This window comes from Pantherophis guttatus, chromosome 4 (genome assembly GCF_059756535.1).
Source record: "Pantherophis guttatus breed Tessera chromosome 4, ASM5975653v1, whole genome shotgun sequence".
In the NCBI taxonomy this organism is placed as follows: domain Eukaryota; kingdom Metazoa; phylum Chordata; class Lepidosauria; order Squamata; family Colubridae; genus Pantherophis; species Pantherophis guttatus.
Window position 1 is genome coordinate 155,445,401 of NC_142066.1, and position 14,211 is coordinate 155,459,611.

The 14,211-nt window shown below is 43.6% G+C and overlaps 1 protein-coding gene across 1 annotated transcript; it reads right to left on the reverse strand.

Annotated features, from left to right (window-relative positions):
• Window positions 1-417: 417 nt before the first annotated feature.
• KLHL40 (kelch like family member 40) lies at window positions 418-10,870 on the reverse strand. The gene is made up of 6 exons (XM_034442592.3): window positions 9,568-10,870; window positions 6,723-6,883; window positions 5,435-5,542; window positions 4,316-4,501; window positions 3,142-3,288; window positions 418-674 (listed from the first exon to the last, which is right to left on the reverse strand). Exons 1-6 carry the CDS (start codon window positions 10,705-10,707, stop codon window positions 563-565), a joined length of 1,854 nt encoding a protein of 617 aa, XP_034298483.1. The 5' UTR covers window positions 10,708-10,870; the 3' UTR covers window positions 418-562.
• Window positions 10,871-14,211: the final 3,341 nt, after the last annotated feature.

A 14,211-nucleotide genomic window follows, 5' to 3' on the forward strand; every position in this document is an offset into this window, starting at 1 on the left:
GCTGAAGAGGTTGTAGAAAAGATGCTTTTAAAAGTATATATATAAAAAAAGCCTCTGATGATCGCGCAGTTCAGCTGGGCGGGGGGGGGCAGGGATTTTTGCTAATGGTTCTCCAAACCACCCGCCGCTATCACTAATAGATCGGGCAATCCGGTCCAAACCGGGAGCATTTCACCCCTGGGTTGTAAGTAGAGGACTACCATTAGTGCAAGATCAGAGTGACCTAGCCATAGAATCGCCATGAATTGGACACGACTGAAAAGATAAACCCCATCTTCATCATCATCAGATTCAAGTTGACTATGTTAAAATCTGGTTGCGCAGATTGTCGCACTACACCCCCAAAACAGAATATAGACACAAACCCTCCTGCCCATCCACATCCTGGTTTCCCAAGAGAAGAGACAACAGACCAGGTTTTGCAAAACCAGCATCTTGTTATTTTGACCTAACGAAACCAAATCGAAAGCGCCGTGATGGAGACTTTTCAAAGTAGGTACAGAAAAAGGCAAGGAGGAACGTGCGAAAGGCACCCCGGATCGGAAGGGATCACAACACGTGGTCATATCTTCGTCAGCCGCAAGACGTTGAGGCGCACGGGAATAAACGTGGCCCCCGAGGCGTATTGGATCTCTCGGAGAACCCCTTCCCAATTTTTCCCTTCTTCGTCGTATCTGAAAAAGAATGCACACAAACCTTTATCACTGGGTGAATGAATCTCCGTTGACTCAATTGTGATATGTGAAGATTTATTTATTTTTAAAAATTGAAATACAGGTAGTCCTCGACTTACCATGGTTTAGTGCAGTGATGGCTAATCTTTTTGCCATCGCTTGCCAGGAGGGGCAGTTGGGGGGGGTCGCACGCGCACGTGCCCACACCCATAATTCTATACACCCTGCCCCCACGCATGCGTGCGCGACCCTCCCTCTCCCCGCTGCTGGCACATGATGGCCCAGTAGGCCCGTTTTTCTCTCTCACCTGGCTCCAGGGCCTCCAGAGGCCAAAAATGGCCCATTTAACAACTTCCGGAGGGACTGGAAGGCCCGTTTTTTGCTGTCCCCAGGCTCCAGGGCCTCTCTAGGAGTCTGGGGAAGGTGAAAATGGCCTTCCCCACTGCCCCCAGGCTCTCCGGAGGCAGGAAACAGCCTGTTTCCCTACTTCTGGTGGGCCCAGAAGACCCAAAAATGAGCTTGCGTGCCCACTGACATAGCTATGCATGCCATCTGTGGCATGTGTGCCACAGGTTCGCCATCATGGATTTAGTGTCTCTTTGAAGTTACAACGGCACTGAAAAAAATGATTTATGACTATTTTTCACACAAGCATGTCAGTCTCCCCACGGTCCCGTGATCAAAATTCAGATCTTTGGCAACTGACTTGTTATTTATGACGGTCGCAGTGTCCCGGGATCACGTGATCCCCTTTTGCGACCACCTGACAAGCAAAGTCAACGAGGAAAGTCAAAGTCACTTAACAACCGTGTTCCTAACTTGACAACTGCAGTGATTCACTTAACAACTGTGACAAGAAAGGTCATAAAATGGGTCAAAATTCACCGAAAAAAATGTTTCACTTACTAACAGAAATTTTAGGCTCAATTGTGGTCATAAATTGAGGACTACCTGTACTAGGGAAGGTTAGGGTTAGGGTTAAATTACTGAGGTTGTAGTGATGGCAGACGATATTTGTAGCTCAGGGTTGAACTGAGGGGGTCTTTGGTGGTCTCTGAATTTGGGGAGGGGGTTCTTGCAGACGTTTCATGGCCCAATTAGGGTACCTCATCAGTGCTAGAAGGGAAGGGGGTTGCAGGGAGGAGGAGGAGAACTGTGGGGTCCTTGGTGGTCTCCTCTGAGCTTGGTGGTTTTCTTTGAGACGTTTCAGGACCCAACTAGGTAACTTCATCAGTGCTAGAAAAGGAGTTGGGTTTGTAGAGAGGAGGAAAGCTGTGAAGTTCTTGGTGTTCTCTGAGCTTGGTGGCTTTTTTCTTGCAGACATTTTATGACCCAACTAGGGAACCCAGCTCAGAGAGCACCCAGGATCCCTGCTAAAGTTGTTTATACAAGTAATCCTCAAGTTATGACTGCAAGGGAGCCTGTTCATTTTGGTCATAAGACGTACTTTATGATGGTTTTTGGTCTGGTCATTTGAGCAAACGTCGTGATCATAAAACAAATAACCACCGTCGTTAAATGAATGCCACGGCCATTGAGGGAGCACATTGTTTGCTATGGCAAGAACTTGGAAACGAGTCCTGGTTTCCAGCAAAACCACAGCAAATGCAGTCACAGAACCACAAGACGCTGGCTGCAGCCATCATCGGAACTTCAGGTCTAGGTTTAACACTGGTTTTTTTCAGTTATTTCTAATTTTCGTCACTAAGTGAGCAGTTGTAAGTCAAGGACTACTTGTAGTTGTCAGGAGGTTATTTACACACATACACACATATTCCATTTTTGCATTGCTCTTTCTCTGTCGACCATTATTTTTCTTCTTTCTTTCTTTCTTTCTTTCTTTCTTTCTTTCTTTCTTTCTTTCTTTCTTTCTTTCCCTTCCCTTCCCTTCCCTTCCTCCCTTTTCCCTTCCTTCTTCCTTCTTTTCTTTCCTTCTTCCCTCCCTCCCTCCCTCCCTCCCTCTTTCTTTCCTTCATTCTTTCCCTTCCCTTCCTCCCTCTTTCTTTCCTTTCCTTCCTTCTTTTTCCTTTTTTTCCTTCTTCCTTCTTTTCTTTCCTTCTTCCTTTTTTTTCTTTCTTTCTTTCCCTTCCGTTCCCTTCCTCCCTCTTCCTTTTCTTTCCTTCCTTCTTCCTTCCTTTTTCTTTCTTTTTCTTCCTTTTCTTTCTTCCCTCCCTCCCTCCCTCCCTCTCTTTCTCTCTTTCTTTCTTTCTTTCTTTCTTTCTTTCTTTCTTTCTTTCTTTCTTTCTTTCTTTCTTTCTTTCTTTCTTTCTTTCTTTCTTTCTTTCTTTCTTTCTTTCTTTCTTTCTTTCTTTGAATTTATATAGCTGCCCATTTCAGTGACTCTAGGCGTCTTACAATTTTTCTTTGCTTGCCTTCTACATTTATCTTTGCATTTGTAAACTGTAATAAAATTATTACCAAAAAAAAGGAAGGAAGGAAAGGGAGATTAATATTCAAGGCTTCTCACCTCCAGACATCATTCATCTCGGTGGGAACCAGTTCTCCAGATTCGGTCTCGATGGTGGCAAAACCGCCAATTAAATAGAGGGTGCCCCCAAGGCTGACCAGGCTGACGGAACTGCGTTCTTGGGGGAAGTCAACAAAAGATTCCCACCTATCGAAATGCAAAAGAGGAAACAATTTTTTTTTCAAAAAAGGGAACTTCCAACTTGAAAGCTTGATGAGGACTAGTCCCTTAGCCTGTGTGCAACAACATTCACACCATTTCATCCTATTGACATGAGTTAAAAAATGTTACTGCTATAGGGGAAGGCAATTCTCCGGAAGAACCTGTCTTGTAAAAATTAACTAGGAATCGTGTGTCAGCCCGCCTTAGGTGAATACAACAAAAAGGAACTAATTCTATTCCTTATTCTAAGGCAACATTAGCAGAATCTTGCAAGTCTGTAGGCACCAACTTCTCACTGGTCCTTTTAACTACGTGATGTGTTTGGGCACCTCCATCTTCAGTTTCTTTCTCCAACTGGCCATTAAGCAACTAAGGGCTCCTGTCTCTCTTATCTAACATTTTCTACAAGGGGGAAGTGGTTACTTTCTTGGCAGCTAGAAAGTGGGGAACTGTGAGTTCTAGTTCTCTCTTACACATGAAAGGTGGCTGGGTGAACTTGTGCCAATGTCCAGAGATGGTGAGTTCTAATTCCACCTTAGCCATGAAAACCAGTTGGATGACTTTGAGCCAATCACCAGAGACGGTGAGTTCTAGTCCCGTTTTAGGAATGAAAGCTGTCTGGGTGACTTTGAGCTAATCACCAGGACATTGTAAGTTCTATTTCCGCCTTAGCCACAAAAGTCAGCTGGATGACTTTGGGCCAGTCACCAGGAGACGGTGAGTTCTAGTCCTACCTTAGGCACAAAGGCCAACTAGGTGATTTTGGCCCAGTTTCTTTCTCTCAGCCCAACTCAGCCCACAGTTGTTGTTGCGGGGAAAATAAGAGGAGGTTAGGTGTGTTGAATCTGTCCACTGCCTTGAGTTATTTGTAAAAATAATAAAAGGTGGGTTTTAAAGAAATAAAATTAATGAACAATAAACAATGCAATTCCACGAAGAAACGAATAGCAAATTGATTCAAAGGCACTTCAAATTGCCTTTGGGACACTGTGCAGTATGAGGTTTTACTTACTTATTCGTCACAATATCGTAAACTTCCACCGAGTTTGTCAAACCAGAATCGGTCACTCCTGCCGCCACGTAAATTTTACCATTGTGGACTGTGGCCCCGAAGAGAGAACGGGCGATTTTCATGGGCGACAGTTCCTTCCATTCAAACTTCTTGGGGTCGTACACAGTCAAAGAGTTCAGACATTTTCTGCAGCAGAAAAGGAGGATAAAATAGGTTTGAAAACTGAACTAAATTTTTATTTTTATTATTATCTCTTTTATTCGTTAAACATGAAACTCGGTCAACTGAACATTTAAAAATGTGTCACAAATACCATTGGTGCTATTATTATTATACACCTAGTTCTCGACTTATGACCGCAATTGATCCCAGGTTGCAAAAGGGGATCATGTGACACCCCCACCCCAGGGCACTTGCAACCGTCATAAATAGAAGTTGGTTGCCAAACATCCATCCTTCCTTCCTTCCTTCCTTCCTTCCTTCCTTCCTTCCTTCCTTCCTTCCTTCTCTCCTTCCTTCCCTCCTTTCTTTTTTCTTTCTTTCGTTCTTTCTTTTCCTCCCTCCCTCCATTTCCTTCCTCTCTCTCTCTCTCTCTCTCACTTTCACTTTCCCTTCCCTCCCTCCTTCTCCCCCTTCTTTATAAACTCATTGAATCATAGGGCTGGAAGGGAGCTTATAGGTCTTCCAAACCAATCCCCTTCCCTCAGTGGTGGTTTTTAAATTTTTTTACTACCAGTTCTGTGGGTGTGGCTTGGTGGGCGTGGCAAGGGAAGGATACTGTAAAATCTCCATTCCCACCCCACTCCAGGGGAAGGATACTGTAAAGTCTCCATTTCCTCCTGATCAGCTGGGACTCGGGAGGCAGAGAATAGATGGGGGCAAGGGCAGACAAAATTTTTACTACCAGATCTCCGAATTATTCAAAATTTCCGCTACCGGTTCTCCAGAACTGGTCGGAACCTGCTGAAACCCATCTCTGCCTCCCTTGTCCATAGCAGGAGTCCTTATACCATCCTGGACAAATGGTTATCCAATCTTTTCTCAAAACCCTCCATTATCCGGGAGGGAAGGTGTTCCGTTGATTAATTTAATGTCACTACTCAACAAGTCCAAACTTACCTGTTTGTTCCTTTGCCTCCGATGGAGTAGACCAGGTCTTTATGAGACACCACCCCATGACCGTAGACAGCATAGGGGAGGGAGTCTGCTTCCCCCCATTTAAAGGACCTGAAAAGAGAAAAGGGAGTTTGGATTTAAGTTTGACAAAGCAAACATACGGTTTTTGCAGCTTGTCTGTGCATCACATCCCCACCAATGTATTTTATAAATTATGATTTAGAAATAAATAAATGCATTTTCCCATCCTACTGTGTCCTAAGGCGCAACCATCATCATCACCCCAAATGTTTTTCTTGCAGACATTTCAGGACCAAACTAGGTAACATTATCAGTGCACTGGCTGGTAATGTTTGGTAATGAAACATCTGCAAAAAAAACAACCACCAAAAAGCAGCCAAGCTCAAAGACCCACCAAGGAGCCCAACTTATAAAGTGGCTTGTTTGATTATTGTCATCAGGAGTCGGGAGATATATTGGGATTTGCATTTTAATTCTGTAAGTCACCTGGACTCATCCTGGGCGCATATAATTATTTTTTTACCAAATAAATCAAACTGTCATAAATATAAATTATTAAAGTGTATATTCAATAAAAATAAATATTAGGAGGAAACGAACAGGCCAAAAGATGGTACGTGGCATTTTTTTTTTAAACGCAGTGAGAAGGATAGTTCAGGAAACTGAAATTTGACTGGTAAGAAAGTGGAGGTGAAGGCCTTCTCCAAGCAGGAGGTACAAATCAGCCTCAGTTTCCCCCTGGTTACTTCTGCATTCATTCTCCCTGGGATAACCCCTCATTTATGCCCGCTCCTATAAAGAGACCCACCCACCCACTCAAAGGTGGGCTTCAAAAATTTTAGCAAGGGGTTCTCTGCCTGGTTGCTGGGTGGGCGTGGCCATGGTGGGCGTGGCCTAGCCAGCCTCCTGCACCACAGAGAAGGGGCATTTTTGTCCTCCCCGGGCTCCAGAGGCTTTCCTTGAGCCTCCGGGAGGGCGAAAATGGCCTCCCTGGGCTCCGGAGGTCTTCTGTAGGCCGGAAACGGGCCTGAACCTTTAGTAGGCCCGTTTTTCGCCCTGCCCGACTGTCCGCGCACGCACTGCACTTAAATGCATTGAAAACGGGCCGCATGGGGACTCCTGGGAGGGGAGGGGCGGGGTGGGTGGGGCCAGCGAGGAGTGGGATTTATGGGTTTCCGAACTGCACAGAATCTTAGCTAGAAATTCTCCCGAACCCCTGCAAACCCCCAGCAACCCACACCTGCACCCATCCCAAAGATGTAGTACTCACAGCCGGTCATAACACAGAACAGAGTCCAGGGTCTGTTCGCCTTCCTTTAATTCTTTCCCTCCGACCACAAAGATGGAGTTCTCGGCTTCTCCAAGTCCGAACAGGCAACGGGGGGACGGTAATGGGGGCATCCCCAGCCAGTCCGAATCAAGGTGGTCATACTGCCGAGCAAAGAGAAGACAGTCATGGGAATGTCTCCATCCTATGAGGGCAGCCTCATCCTTCTTTAAAAGCCACCCAATTATTAGACCGTATTTCTGACTAGATGGTCCTCGACTTACGACCCCAACGGAGCCCAAAATTTCCATTGTGCTAAAAAAAGACAGTTGTTAAGTGAGTTTTGCCCCACTTTATGATCATTCTTGCCACCGTTGTTAAGTGAATCACTGCAGTCGTTAAGTGATGAAGACCGTTGTTAAGCGAATCTGGCTTCCCCATTGACTTTGCTTGTCAGAAAGTCGCCAAAAGGAATCACGGGACACTGCGACTGTCATAAATGTGAGTCAGTTGCTAAGTGTCTGAATTTTGATCATGTGACCATTGTGACAGTTGTAAGTGTGAAAAATGGTCATAAGTCTGGTTTTTCAGCACTGTGGTAAATGAACAGTCACTAAAGGAATGATTGTAAGTCGAGGACTATCTATGATAAACCATGGTTTGATTCTAGTTTGTTGGGGGAGCCTTGATTGGAGACCAGGGAGTAGATTAAGAAGGGGAGAGTACGCCGTGGGTTTCTTCACAAAATGGCAGTCATGGGGGAAGGGTCCTGTTTCCTGCCCCATTGGCTGTCTTGAGGGCAGCCACAGGAAGACAGTCAAAAAATTCAAGATGGCGGCCGGAACCCCTCCTGTTGTGCATTGCGTACAGCAAAACAATAGGACTTTGATCATACATTCATGGAGGCCATTTTGACTTTTTTGCCTCCTTCCTACAGCCCTGGTGGGCATTGTCATCTCAGAATGTCTATTTGGGAAGGCACATTGATAATGTCGCTTCACACCTTTCTTGATTGCTAAATAAATCTCCCTGAAGGATCTGGCCAAACAGATGATGGTTGCAACGATGCGATCAAAGCTTTGATGGCCCCCCATTTGTGGCTGCCATCTTGACTTTTTTGACCATGGTGCTGATATAACCCTGATTCTTGCTTTCCGAAGGTGGATGCGCTTCTTAATAAAAGGTTGAACCGCTCCTGCAATTTTTGAATAAAGCTGTAAAAGTGTGGTTTTCAAGCTTTGCAACTTTAAGACCTATGTAAATTTTGGCTGGGGATTGCTGGGAATTGAAGTTCACGCATCTTAAAGTTCCCAAAGTTGAAATATGCTGCTTTAGCCTATCCTTAGACTTGAACCTGGTGCCTGGTTTAAAATGCAGGAATTATCCATCGTATCCCAATTACCTGTTTATATAAACTTTGCTTACCAATCCCACCATCTTGTCCTGAAAAACTCAAAATATTAGGGTAGCTGAGCCTTCCACTCAGACCTAGTAAGATTCCTATTCTTATAAATTAAAAATTGAAAGGTAAATAGAATGATAGATAGATAGATAGATAGATAGATAGATAGATAGATAGATAGATAGATAGATGTTAAATGACTAATAGATGATATATAGGGGAGAGAGAGAGATGATATAGATATATAGATAAATGTTAAATGACTAATAGATGGTAGATATAGGTGAGAGATGACAGATAGATAGATAGATAGATAGATAGATAGATAGATAGATAGATAGACAGACAGACAGACAGACAGACAGACAGATAGATAATGATGGGTAGAGATAGATAGATGATAGATAGATAGATAGATAGATAGATAGATAGATAGATGATAGATAATGATGGGTAGAGATAGATAGATAATGATGGGTAGAGATAGCTAGCTAGCTAGCTAGCTAGCTAGATAGCTAGATAGATAGATAGATAGATAGATAGATAGATAGATAGATAGATAGATGATAGATAGATAATGATGGGTAGAGATAGATAGATAGACAGACAGACAGATAGATAATGATGGATAGAGATAGATAAATAGATAGATAGATAGATAGATAGATAGATAGATAGATAGATGGGTTAAACATTTTTAATTGGGGAATTTTATGGGTAAGGGGGTTTTAAATTGGGGAAGCCAAATGATAAATTTAATTTTGTTTTATAGTATTTTAATGTTTGCATTGTGTGTTTTTAATTTTGGCTTTTCACCGTCCCGAGTCCTTCGGGAGAGGAGGCGGTATAAAAATTAATTAATTAATTAAATAAATAAATAAATAAATAAATAAATAAATAATAGATAGATAGATAGATAGACAGACAGACAATAGATAACAAGTAACCTATTGTAACAGATCATAACAGGTGATCTGTAATAGGTAATAGATTATTCTTGGCTAGAGCAATATCATTTGATTTATCTTTTTATTTTCAAGACCACCAGGGTTACTTCTGAATGTGAAATGCTGATGAGACGCAGCTAGAGAAGATTGTGACCATCAGTTTCCAAAGGGAGGCATTTGGCCGTCACCTGTTGGAAACAGCACCCTGGGACAGACAGATCTTTTCTCTGATCTGGAAAGGCAGTTGTTGCATTCTTGACAAATTAATAATATTCCATGCAACGGAAAGTTGGCGTGTGTTACAATTATGCAACGGTAATCCTCTCCCAACCCCAATAGGACACACCGGTTGGAACTAAGGATGAAACCGGTTTGAACTCAGACTGGGCTGAAGGTGGGCCTGAGTGAAACTGAGAAACTCCCTAAGCAAGCTAGGAGACCCCCAAACTGTGAGTGAGACCCCAGATCCATCCCAAAGTGAAGAGAGACTTAATAATACCTGCAAGAAATAAGAATTCATCGGATCTTCTTTGTCATCTTCGTTGTAGTAAATTCCACCGGCTATAAAAATCTGATTTTCTCGCGTGACCAAGCTAACATGGTTCTTTGGAATCTGAGCAGAAAGGGAAGCAAAATAACACTCGTTGGCTGCTGGGTCATAAGCCACAGCTCCTGAGTCACTAATCATGAAGATTAGATCTTGAAGGAACATCCCAAAACGCATCGTATCATTCAATATCCCTGGTAGTGTCTCCTCTTCTTTCTCAGTCTCTTCTTCATCCAACTGTCCATTGACCACCTGGTCCTCAGGTTTCTTCTCTTTCTTCTGCTTCACCATTGTAAGTTTCCCCTCGTGAGCGTCCTTCACCATCTGAATCTTCTTGAGAAGGTCCGGGTTGGATTTGATCACAGCATTCTTCTCCACCTTGTCCTTAAAATAAGCCTTGTCCAACAAACGGAAGCGGATGCTTTCAAAGACCACAGGAAGTGCCTTGACACGGCTGTCCTGGTCCTTGGCTGCGGCCCATTTCATGACTACCTCAAAGACCAACTCTTCCTTCTCAATGTTGAGGGAATCGCTGGAAATGATTGCAATCAGTTCGTCAGGAGAGAGCTGGCAAAAGTCCGCATCACGGGAGACAAGCGAGAACCGGTCACAGATGAAATCCCGGGCAGCTACCGCCAAGCGGGCGCAATCCAGCATCAATCCCAGTTTAAAGATGGCTAGACAGTTGCTCAGACAGAGCCTCTTCTGAAGGAACGAGACGCAGACGGTGAAAATAGAAGGGATCTGGAACATGTTGGCTACTGAGAAGATATCCTGAACGTTTTGCTCGGTAAGCTCCAGCTCCGAGGTGTAGATGTAATGGAGGATCTTACTCATGACCTCTGGATCCACATCTTCTAAGTTGACTTCCTTCTTCTGGCTTTCTTCAATGTCGGAGAGAAACATGGCCCTGAAGTAGGGGCTGCAGGCCGCCAAGACCAATCGGTGGCATGGAAATTCCTTCCCTTTCACTTTCAAGACACAGTCAAGGAACTTCTGATGGTCCAGCATGTCCTTCAACCCATCTTGGAGAAGAGTTTGCTGATAAAGACGCATCTCTTCAGCTTGTTCCATCGGTGAAGACGTAGCCATGGTGGAAACCTCTCAAGAATTCCTTGAACCCAAGTAGACCACGTTGGCTTCCTGGAAGAACGCTGAAGGATCTCTCGCTCTGCTGCTGATGCTATCTCCTTAGCTTCAGAAGCCAAAGGGGTTTATATAGAGAAGCATATGCATATATATATATATATATATATACATGGACCATGTGTAAGCTGATCACCTTTTAACAGAGGAAACTGGAGGGCTGGGCTTGGGGGGGTGGGAGAGGATGACACAGAAGTCTGACTAACAGCTGGGTGTGTAACTTTAGCCTGTGAGCAGAATGTGTCTCACACCAGTGGACATGTTTCCGAAGAATCCCCAGTGAGAAAAATAAGTATAATGGGGTGAAAACGACATTAAGGCTGCAAAATTGAGAATTCAGCTGATAAGAAAAACCTAGCTCCAGACTCGAGAATTAAGAGGGACAGTTTGATCCCTTCTTCACAAAATCCTTGTGCAAATATGGACACACAAGCACACACACACAGAGACACACACACACACACACACACACACACACAGAGGCCACAGTTCTCTTCTTCTAAATCCCCTGAGCTTAGCTTCATGGGCTAAAAATATCCAGAGCAGAATAAACTAGGAAGGAAGACATTTGATCTCGGGGGTGGGGGGCTGGGGGGTGTGGGGGCAGGGGGGATTTGAAAGAAAACCGCTCGGAGGATCTCGCTTTCTCCCAAAGGTTTGTGGGGAAGGGCCATCGTTTTTCTTTTTTTTCAATTTTGTTTAAGAGGGGAAAACAGGTGAAGTGAATAAATTAGGTTTGTATTTTATGTATTCAATGTAATATAATATTTAATATAATAATAGTATAATATAATATAACATTACATTATACTATACTAGGACACTATGTTATATTATTAGAACAGAACAAAACAGAAGAGAAGGGAAGGGGAACAGAACAGAACAGAACAGAACAGAGAATGGAATGGAATTAATGGAATGGAATGGAAGGGAATGGAATTGAAGGGAAGGGAAGGAAGGGAAGGAAGAGAAGAGAAGAGAAGAGAAGAGAAGAGAAGAGAAGAGAAGAGAAGAGAAGAGAAGAGAATATACTGAACATAAAACAACAACAGAACAGAATAGAATAAAACAAAACAAAACAAAATTACAGGAATAGAACAGAACAAAATTAATAGAATAGAATAGAATAGAATATTATTTGTTTGTTTGTATCCCACATTTATTATTTATATAAATAACTCAAGTCAGAGAGCGTATTCAACATACAGTAGCTTCCTCCTCCTTTCCCCCCAACAACGACCCTGTGAGGTGGTATGGTCTGAGAGAGAGGGATTGGCAGAAGGTCACACCGAGCTGGCTATCATGGCTAAAGGTGGACTAGAATTCACCATCTCCTGGTGATTGGTCCAAAGTCACCCGGCTGGCTTTCATAGGTAAGACAGCAGTAGAATTCATTGTCTTCTGGTAATTGGCCCAAGATCACCTAGCTAGCTTTTGTGCCTAACATGGCACTAGAACTCACTGTCTCCCTGTTTCTAGAATGGTGCTTTAGCCACTAGACCAACGCAAGATCAATTCGTGCATTTCTAACAGATGACCAGCTATGCGTCAGGGTTCCAACAGATGCCCTAATTAAATCATGAGCCTCAAGCCAAGCTTCAAAAGAAATCCAGTTATTTATTAGAAGCTTCATGTCGGCAGGGACCAAGTGAAGCCAACTCTGGCCTCACTTAATTCACGCCCGGACTCTGACTCTGTTTCCCCCTCCCGCCCCCAAGGTGTGTCATCAGTCACATTCCCCAAAGAAGCAATTTCAAGGATTGTAGACGTTCCCTCCCTCCAGCCACTGTGGGTCTGCATGGAGATGACCTTGACGTGGCCATCTGGAATGTGCTTTGTTTTGACTGAAGTGCAAGTTCCTCAATGTAGCTGCGATGTTTGATTCCCCATCCCCCTTCCTATGGCAACTGAAGGAAGGCTTCGCAAATTGACGCTATGTTTTGAAGAGTTCTAAAGTATGGTATGGCATAGGGCAGTGATGGCGAACTTTTTTGGTGCCAAATGCCGAAAAGAGAGCACTTCACGCTCACCAGGAAGAGGAGCTGCTCAGGGGGTATGTGCGTGCTGGATACGGTACTTCCGGCTTCCGGCACTGTTACACGCACAAAAGCCTGCTGATCATCATGTGCACATGCATGCCAGAAACCTGGAAGAGGAACGGGCAACCCATGTGTGCCAGGCAACATGGCTCCGCGTGCCATAGATTCGCCATCATGGATATAGGGTCTCTTTCTTGAGCAGGGGGTTGGACTAGAAGACCTCCAAGGTCCCTTCCAGCTGATTGTATCATGTATAATACTAGTATCATGTATTGATACTAGACAACACAGTATCCACAGTAGAGACCTTCAAATTTCTAGGTTCTACCATATCTCACGACCTAAAATGGACACCCAACATCAAAAACGTCATCCAAAAAGCTCAACAAAGAAAGTTCTTTCTGCGCCAACTCAGGAAGCTCAACCTGCCCAAGGAGCTGCTGATCCAGTTCTACAGAGGAATTATGGAGTCTGTCATCTGCACCTCCATAACTGTCTGGTTTGGCTCTGCAACCCAACAAGACAGACACGGACTTCAGAGGATCATTAGAAGTGCAGAAAAAACAACGGCTACCAACCTGCCTTCCATGGAGGACCTGTATACTGCACGAGTCAAAAAGAGGGCTGGGAAAATATGTACGGACCCCTCGCATCCTGGACATAAACTGTTTCAACTCCTACCCTCAAAACGAGGCTATAGAGCACTGCACACCAGAACAACTAGACACAAGGACAGTTCTTCCCGAATGCCATCACTCTGCTAAACAAATAATTCCATCAACACTGTCAAACTATTCACTAAGTCTGCATTACTATTACTATTAATCTTCTCATCATTCCCATCACCCATCTCCTCCCACTTATGACTCTATGACTGGAACCTTGTTGCTGGTATCCTTAAGATTTATAGTGACTGTTTCCCTATGACTATCATTAAGTGTTGTACCTTATGATTCTTGATGAACGTATCTTTTCTTTTATGTACACTGAGAGCGTATGCACCAAGACAAATTCCTTGTGTGTCCAATCACACTTGGCCAATAAAGAATTCTATTCTATTCTATTCTATTCTATTCTATTCTATTCTATTCTATTCTATTCTATTCTATTCTATTCTATTCTATCCTATCCTATCCTATCCTATCCTATCCTATCCTATCCTTTTCCATTCCATTCCATTCCATTCCGTTCATTATTCTGTTCTATTACACAAGCCAACTTTTGACTCAACAGTGTGAGTAATGTCAGTCAGTATCATATAGTCAAGAAGAGGACTCATTCTTCATGTGAAGTGGGATCTGTCTCTTCTTTGTACCATCCCTACTAGATGACTCATTTTCTAGGTGGCATCTAACTATAGATCCTTCTGCAAAATTCCAGAAGGTCCAGAAGCTCATTTAGATTCTGACTC